Source organism: Solanum stenotomum, chromosome 7 (assembly GCF_019186545.1).
Source record: "Solanum stenotomum isolate F172 chromosome 7, ASM1918654v1, whole genome shotgun sequence".
NCBI lineage: Eukaryota > Viridiplantae > Streptophyta > Magnoliopsida > Solanales > Solanaceae > Solanum > Solanum stenotomum.
Genome location: NC_064288.1, coordinates 59381858 through 59391621, shown reverse-complemented (window position 1 = coordinate 59391621; position 9764 = coordinate 59381858). Strand labels below are relative to the sequence as shown.

Genomic DNA, 9764 nt, shown 5'->3' with positions numbered 1-9764 from the left:
TAATAAAAAGGATAAGAAATTGAAAGGGTAAGGGTTTAGAAATGAAAAATGGGAAAGAAAAATGAGTAAGGGGTATGAAATCAATCAGTCAATATTTTGTTTTCTGTTCTTCTCACAAAAATATGAATGAAAAGGAAAAGAAAACAACCCCTTTTGTAAATCTTCCCTTTTCCTTTTCCTTTTCCTATGAAAAATGGTTGTTTTTCTCTCTTTTCACAATGCCAATGATTGTGCTGTATTAATGTTTTGTTCAGGAATTTTGTTTTGAGGTTTCTAAGGTTGGTTACTTCTGTTCACGTCAAAATGCAGGGAGAATCCACAACACGAATGTGTCTAAGGAGAGAGAGACCAATTTTTTTTCAAAATTCCCATAATGCCCTTTTGTCTTTGTTGTATTTGCATATTGTTCAATCCCGTATATATTTATTTATTACATAAATTTTACATAAATCTCATAGTGTTAAGAGCTGATTATATTTTATCTCTATTCTTTTCCAAATTACATAAGTACTTTTAAATTGGGAAAAAGGACAAATATACCTTTGAACTGACGTAAATGATATGCAGATATCCTCTGTCATACTTTTGGGACATTGGTACCCCTGTCATAAAAAAACTAGAGTATATATACCCTTCACTCTAACAGAAGACTAAATAGGGACACGTGACACAATCTTATTCGTCGATTCGATATTTAATAAATGTCGGGTCGGTGGATAAGATTATGACACGTATATGTCTGTTAGTATAAAAGGTATATATGCTCTAGTTTTTGGACGGCAGGGGCGCCAATGTCCAAAAAGTATGACGGAGGGTATCTGCATACCATTTATGATAGTTCAGGGGTACATTTGTCCTTTTTCCCTTTTAAATTTGATGGAATCCGGATACATCCCAATATATCACGTCTAGATTTCGGATACATTCCTCAACGTCCCGATACATCGTATCTCGATTTTGGATACATCACACAATGTCTCGATACATCGCTTAAAGTAATGCATCCGAGAATATGAATTTTTGTAATTTTTTTCAAATGATAAAGGAATTAGTTGTGTATTTTGGTAGTTTTTCCATAATTGATTATAATTTATTTGAATAGTTGTTACATATTGTTTGATAAGATATATTGTGTTGTATCATACTATATTTTAGTAAGTACAACATTTGAATAGATTGTATTATTCTACGTCGTTACATAATGTCGCATATTTACAATTTAAATGATAAATCTACGAGAGAAGTTGGATATGAAATAGAGCAACTATAAAAAGGTAAAGTAAAGGATAAAATATGATTATTAAATAATAGGGATAAGGGTCTGAAAAATACCCCAACTTTGGTCGGATTTGCTGTTGCGATACTAAACTTTCATGAGGACCTATTACCTCTCTAGACTATTTAATATTGTATTTTAAACATATATATTTGCCCACGTGGACATAAAAAATAATGCAAAATTATAAATAGTAATGTGTCCACGTGGGCACATATATACCTTTAAAATACACTATTAAATAGTTCAGGGAGTAAAAAATACGGTATTAAATAGTCTAGAGAGGTAATAGGTCCTTATGAAAGTTTAGTATCGCAATAGCAAATCCAACCAAAGTTGGGGTATTTTTCAAATCATTATCCCTAAATAATAAGTAATGAAAAAATATTAAAGTGACGATGCAATCAAACGAACAATTATTATATAAAATAGGACTTTCTCGTACTATCTGATGATGGATTTAAACGATATTATGCAATATATATATGTAAAAATACAATACAATGGGTAACAATTATCCGAACAAGGTGTTAGTAACAAATGTGATTTCATATTAACAAAATTAAAGAATCAATTCTAATACTATAAATGACAATAATATTGGATATTTATTCAATAAGTTTGCATTGGTTTAGGCGGTGAAATACATAATTTTTTATTTTTTTTAATATTTAGTCATGTAATTAATACTTATCAATTATACTTATTTTAACATGACTTTAAGAGCATGTCTGGATTGATTTTTGGTTTATTTTATAATTTTAGCTTAAAACCAAGTGTATATAAATATTTTTAAAATTTAAACAAACACCCAAAAAATGCTTAAAAGCTATTATAATTTAAAAACACTTAAAAGAAGTCGATCCAAATAAGCTCTTATATTAGTACTTTCACTTCATAATCATTTCATTATGATTTGTTAATTAGCCACATATGTTTATATGATTTCATTATGTTTTTGTTGAATATTTAAGCAATGTAATCGCTCATCACAGATTTGATGTTATTTTCTTAAGAAACACTTTAATTAGATCTAATTAGCTATATTTAACTAGAACTAAAGAAAGGCCCAAGAGACAAAAGAAACCCTTCGATCAAATGAAAGTCTCTAGTGCTAGTATAGATATTCTATTCGTTAATAAGTATCAGAATAGATTTCCATTTAGTGTTCAACTGAAGGGTTTCAAACACTTGAAAGGCGAGGTAGATTTAATGCTACGCCCTTTTTATGTCGTTTATATGAAGAACTTATTGGGGGAATCTGAAACCCACCCCATTCCCAAAAAAAAGATCGTAAAATCGAGATTAAAAAATTATTTTTTAGTAATTTTATTGATTTATAAATTTAAGAATTCATCACAATTAATTTGATTTGATATTTTAAAAATATGAACCACTTAGCTTATATACACCCCTACTATACTACAAATATTTTGATATGTGCACGCAATGTATTAAAAAACAAAAAAGAACTTATGAAATTAAAAGAAACAAATCATGTAATTAGTGAACAACATTTCAATGGTATAAAAATATCATAAACCATCTAATTTGAAATAAACAACTAATACCATTATTTTGGAATAAATAATCAAATATAGTAGTTAAACACAAAATATACTTAATAATATCTAAAATTATATATTATTGCTCCATTCTTGGGCTTCTTAACTTAGTGATGGTAAACTTAAAATATTTTATTTTTTTGCAAAATATTTAATTCAAATAGTTATTGTATGCATAGTTTATTTTGCTTCTTGTATTTATGACACTTTAGCTCATCCAATTCGCACAAAGAGAATGTTAATATAGTACCTCCTCTTTACCCTAAATAATATAAGTATCACATCAAAACTTAAAATTTGATAGTCAAACTTAACAATTTTATATCTGATTTTTATTTTGAGTATTTTAAGTTCAATCTTGGCTTTAGTGGTTTCAAATGCAACGTTACAGCCCCTTATAATTTAATTTTGTGACAGTAAGTCTTTAATTTCTTCGGATAGTGTTAATTTTGTGACATCCAATACTAATTTGATAAGTACCTCCTCTTCAATATTTTAGCAAAGATAAATATAATACTACCTTGTGTTCGGATTGATTTTTAATTTATGAGCAAGGATAGATGTAATAGCATCAATATGCTCAAATTAGTTCCTTTAATTTAAGAACTTTTAAAACTTAAATTACGATTTAGATCAGAAACTCAAGATGAAGTCAAATTAAAATCGTAGATCGATTTGTTTTAGTAAAAAATGTTTCAATTAATTATGTGTATTTTTTTGAAAAGTTTCCTAATTCAATGGTGCTCTTCTTTTCGATGGCAATTCAAGAAAATGTGATGTACAAAGACAAAATTGAAGTAAAAGGGTTAAGAAATAAGAATGAAAAAGAAAAACTTTAGTAAATTGAAGTAAAAGGGTTAAGAAATAAGAATGAAAAAGAAAAACTTTAGTAAAGGATATATATAAATTACATAAAATCAATTACTTTCTTTGGATGATGAATGAAAAAAAAGAAAAAGATGATAAGGTATATACTCTGCAAAATAAACCTTACTAATAAGTAATTTTTTTTAATCAATAGTTTTAAGTTTAAATTTTCGGAATTATTTTTTTGTTAGGATCATTTTGACTTCAAAATGGGACTTTATAGTGCGAATCCAAATTATTGTGGCCTAAAACAAATAACAAATACAAAATTGCATTTCATTTCTCTGCTTACTTATTTTTTCACTAATTTTATTCTTGTCTTCCTTTTTCTTCGCTGCTTGCCGTCATTCAAGTTTTTGTTCTTATTCGTTGCTTTCAACCATTAAAGTTTCTTCAAAACTCAGTTTTACATTTTACATGTCGTAAACGTGAACCGTTTCGGGTGAATAATATGCCAAAACATTCGAAATTTTGAGAGGAGCTCATATCTAAAATTTGGGATGGTTTAGAGGAGATTTAAGTTTATCCAAATTAAATAACTCCATGTTAAGCCATTAAAACTTCTTCAAAGCTCGATTTTAAAATTTGATGTGCCACAAATGTGAATTGTCTCGAGTGGATAATATATTAAAAGACTCGATCCATCGAGAGCAGCTCATATCTGACATTCGAAATTGTTTAGAGGAGATGTAAGTTGATCAAAACTGAAAAATAATACATATTTGTAAATATTGTATAAATAACCTATATAAATATATCATGTATATACATCTCCTATACATAATTATACATCATATATATACACAATTATATCTGTCATTTGGTCACAAAAGCAAGGGTATTTTTGTATCAAAGCCCATAATTCCATAACGCTTTCCCGCCAAAACGGGTGACAGTTGAACTCCTCTTCGTTAAAAGGGTATAGAGTGGGCCCTATCTCCAAGATCTAACGGTTGACAATTGCCCTCATTTAAGTGGGGGCCATCCAAGTTGATTAATATAAAGAAAGATTTTTTCCCCCCAAAAATAGTCACCAATAACTATTCTAGACTTTCATATATGAAATTTTAAATTGTAGGATAATAATGATTGATTTTTTTTAAAAATAAAGTCAAAAAAGGATAAAGTGTTCGGAGATATTTTAGCTACCGGAGGATTGACTCAATGAGCACCTTTGGGCGGTGCTTTTTCGAACACCTTACCCCTAACCTCACAAGGGGTAGGAGGGTTGTTTCTGATAAACCTCGACTCAAGTAGAGAAGAAAAGGAAGCAATAACAGAACACTAGTAGAGTTCAAACCAATAAAAAGAATGAGGGACCTAGTAAGTTGAACCATACAAAATTGTAATGTTGAGAATCTTTCCTAAAATTTATCTAAATTAAACTCTCCTCTAAGCAGTCACTGTTTGTTTTTGAGCATAAGTTATCCCTTTCTCAATGCTAGCTTTCAACTCTGGCTTTAGAGCTTCCAATGCCTTTTGTTCATACTCAGTTAATCCACGGAGATCAGATGAAATCAAAGCCTCGACGCCATTCCTTCCTAGTTTAACTCTTGATGCAAAGAATGGAAGTTCCGTCAAGTCAGATTGCACGTAAGAACACTCGTAAACATCAGCATCACCGTCAAGGGCACGAAGTGAGGATTCGATAAATCTAGCTGCTGCATATGCCATTGACAGTGTTGCAGATCCTGCTCCAGCCTTTGCTTCAACGACCTCCGTCCCAGCATTTTGGATCTTCACGGTTAGTTCCTGCACTTCTTCGGCGGTGAAAGTAGTTGATGGTCTTGTCTTTGACAGCAAAGGCAGAATTGTTATCCCTGCGTGCCCACCAATCATGGGGACGTCAACGTCTATGAGTCTCAGGTTTTTCTTTTGCGCGACGAATGTGTTTGCCCTGACAACGTCAAGGGTGGTAACACCAAAGAGTTTTTTAGGATCATAAACACCCTTTTGCTTCAGAACCTCGGCAGCAATCGGCACTGTGGAGTTGACTGGATTGCTGATAATATGGATAAAGGCATCTGGGCAATTGTCAGCAACAGCCTCAACCAAGCCTTTCACAATATTAGCATTAATGTTGAACAAGTCGTCTCGTGTCATACCAGGCTTTCTCGCAACGCCAGCTGGTATGACAACTATGTCTACACCTTTCAAAGAATTGGCCAACTCAGAAGCTCCCGTAAAGTCAAAAACCTGAGCGGGAGTATTGCAATGGCTGAGATCTGCTGCGACTCCTTTGACATTTGCAATATCATAAAGGTGCAATGATGATACTAGCGGCGACATCTTAATCAGAAGAGCTAGAGGCTGGCCTATACCGCCAGAGGCTCCAAGAACAGCCACTTTATAAGATGCTTGGGGCTGAACATGGTTCCAAGATCTCTGCTTTTCGTTTCGGGCTTTAGGAGTAATGGATTGTCGAAGAGCTGCAACACTTTCATTTCCTAGAAATGACGACTCGGATTCACATCGTACAAATGCCTCTGCCTTGAGACCACTGAAATTCCTAAGGTAGTTCCTGGTATTGCATTTCGCAATGAAGGCCTTTGATTGTAATTTTGGGCTCACTATGGAGCCACAGGATGTAGCGGAACCAACTGAGAGAGTAGTTGCTGATGCTGCTGCCATTTCACCGACTGCAAAAAGGATCGCTGACATTAATTTCTTCTATGCATTGTAAGACGGGATTTTAGAACATACATAGGAGAAAATTCAACAGTTTTTTACACTGATAATCGATGAATATTAATTGCAAACCACAATGAATAGATGGACAACTGGTTACTTGGTGTCGCACTTCCTGGAAATAAACTCTCCCTCTGACCAATAAAATTGATCTACTAACCATCTCAGTTCCTCGAAGAGAACTCGACCTCCTTCCTTATGAAATATTTCTCCCTTCAACAGTTCAAATTAATATACACTAATTCTGCTTTATATTTACTTTTGATATCTTACAAACTACTTATTCTACTTTTTACATTTCAAAACATGTCCTAAACACATTTATACTAAACACAGTATAATGATCTACTTAAGCATTTCTCTTGTTGTTCCAATTTCATCAGATGTCCCCAAAGGGACACTTTAACACTTTACTCTTAGTAACCAGCAAAGTCTATTTTTCGGTTGTTGATAAGATTTGTCTAAGAAATTAAAAGAAATGGGAGGTCATTGCTTCACGAGCCCCCCTAAACCAGGGAAAAAGAAAGAAAAAAGTTTCCAACTAGTGTAAAATCATCGAAAAGGAGTTTGAGCCTAACAAAGAAAAATAGTCAAATAAGATGTTTAACAAACAATGCATCCAAGTTCAGACATTTATTATCCAAATCAAGTTATAGAAGACACTTATTGAAATGTTTACGTTCGCAAACAACTGTATTAAATCTTCTCATATGAACGGAACACCAGTAGAACATATAAGCCAACTATTCAGCTCAGCACAAAAGACGGGAAAAATACAGCATCAGCAATTTTGATAGATTGATGACAGATTCCATAAGTGTAACTGTTCACTGTATCATTCATATTAGACAAAATACATAAGCGTTTCCCTTTAACTTGGCATCAACTAACATCTATGCCTTCCAACTTTGGGTATGCACTGTATACACACGCGTCCTAACAATTCGCGTGAGATACCCTCGAAGTGTAAAAGTTTTGCAGAAATCCTAAAAGGACTAACAGCTGAGAGAGAATTCTCCCAAAGTTAAGGCTGCTGGGAATTGGATATCCTTTTTCTCTTTTAATATCGTGATGTCTAGGCCCACTTGCACGCAGCCCAACTAATTCCTCATGTCCCTGCTACCTCCCACCGGTCCCAGGTAACCCTATGCACCAAACAAAGCTTGGACACATTGCGTTAAATAAATTAACTTTCTTTGTGGGGTCTACGCCAACTTGCACGCACCCCAACTAATTCCTCATGTACCTAGTACCTCCCACTGGTCCCAGGTAACCCTATCCACCAAACAAAGCTTGGACACATTCCGTTAAATAAATTAACTTTCTTTGTGGTGTCTACGCCAACTTGCACGCACCCCAACTAATTCCATGGTACTTGCTACCTTCCACCAGCAGGTACCAGGTAACCCTAACACATTGCCTTAAACAAATTAACTTTCTTTGTGGTGTCTTTGTCCGCTTTCCACAAGTACCTGCTACCTCCCACCAACATAGGTACCAGGTAACCCTATCCACCAAACAACCACCAAACAAAGCCTGGACACATCGCCTAAAATACTTTCTTTGTGGTGTTTGGACCTGCTTGCACGCACCTCGATTAATTCAACAAGTACCTGCTCCATCCCACCAGAATAGGTACCAGGTAACCCTATCCACCAAACAAAGCTTCAACAGATTGCCTTAAATAAATTAACTTTCTTTGTGGTGTCTGGACCAGCTTGCACGCACCTCGATTAATTCAACAACTACTTACTACCTCCACCAGCATAGACCCTATCCATCAAAGCTTGCACACATTGAAAGAAATCACCTAGTACTTTTATTATTTCTGTCTTTCTTGTTATCTAAAGAACTCACAAATCAAGCTAACCCCTTAAATAAATTAACTTTCTTTGTGATAAATACAGTCTTCAATTGAATAATCAAATGAAAAGATTCAAGCTTTATTCTTCTTTTCATTTTTCAAGAACCCCCTTTAGCTTAACACAGACAAAGAACATCAAATATAGCAAAATTCTACCTAAATTTGACAAATTATACCAAAATGGCACAAGAAAATAAAAAAAAAATTCAAGAAAATATCATATATAATCACAATACAACATTACCTCAAATTCTCAGAAATTTTACTGAGTTTTTCTTCACTTCTACCTAAAAGAATATAAAATTCGGAGATTCCGAGGCAGATAACTAAGAATGTTCCTGAAGATATGGGGAAGGATTTTTACCAAAATAAAGATATGTAAAGGAGGGTAAAATAGTCTTTTTAACTTGGTGGGAAAAATATGTAAAGGAGGGTAAAATAGTCTTATTTATCTATTACTAGTTAAGTTAATCATATAATTATATCGTGTTATTTAATTATATTGCATTTGCCTTGATAAGTCGTAAAAGTCCAAGCATTTTCTACTTAAGGTTGATGTGTATGACTAAAGAGATGAAATTTTTTATACAATTAACTTAAATTACTAGTAGATAAATAAAAATACATGTAAATAGAATTCTAAAATTTAAATTAAAAGTGTGTAATTGAAATTTTTATACTTTATACTTATAATAGAAGGGGGAAACGATTAACCTATTGTAAAGCATATATAACAATAATAACATGGCATATTAAATAAACAATTTAGATTTTTGTTAATTAAAAAAAACACAAAAGTTGATGAATTTCCCATACTAGAAAGGGAAAAAAAGACAAAAAAATTCATAAATAACAATATTAGTAATCGTTTTTATGTAAAAAAAAAGAAAAAAATAAGAATATTCTAACAAAGTCAAAGAAATGGATGTCAATTTTTATTTTTATTTTTTTGGAGCCACGTTTCAAGTAAGTTGGAATTTTCTTTGTAAAAAAAAAAATATAGATGCAAATAATATACTAGAATATTTTTTTTTACGTATAACGTAAATTACTCTAACATTATATACCATATAATTTCATTATCTTGATAAAGGACCCCTATATTGGATCTTACCCACAAACCTTAATGACTTAATCTTTATAAAATTGTTAATATTTGATCATATTACGATTCTATGATAATGTATTTTCAAAAGTGAAGTCAATATTTGAATTTCGTGAATTAAAACGAGCTTTATTGTGCAATTTTTGGACATCCTTCGTAAAATTTCTAGCTCCGCCATTGCCTTAATCTTTATAAAGTTGTTAATATTTGATCATATCCCGACTGATTATGTATTCTCAAAAGTGAAGTTAATTTTTTAATATCGTGAATTAAAACTTTAAAGACGTTTTTAACATATATATGGACTTCTGGCTATCATGCTTCGTAGTATTTCTGACATAGACTTTTCGAATTTAGGTTTATCTTTTTCACATTTCAACTAAACTAAACAGTTTTTTT

General features: G+C 32.2%; 1 protein-coding gene across 1 annotated transcript; it reads right to left on the bottom strand.

The window, feature by feature from the left end:
- Nucleotides 1-4998: 4998 nt before the first annotated feature.
- LOC125870677 (malate dehydrogenase, chloroplastic-like) lies at nt 4999-8623 on the bottom strand. Its single transcript, XM_049551172.1, has 2 exons — nt 8505-8623; nt 4999-6347 (listed from the first exon to the last, which is right to left on the bottom strand). Exon 2 carries the CDS (start codon nt 6337-6339, stop codon nt 5101-5103), a length of 1239 nt encoding a protein of 412 aa, XP_049407129.1. The 5' UTR covers nt 6340-6347; nt 8505-8623; the 3' UTR covers nt 4999-5100.
- Between the last annotated feature and the right edge of the window lie 1141 nt (nt 8624-9764).

What these genes read in the sequence shown, in the direction of transcription:
- LOC125870677 (XM_049551172.1), bottom strand. Translation starts at nt 6,339, where the DNA reads ATGGCAGCAGCATCAGCAACTACTCTCTCAGTTGGTTCCGCTACATCC.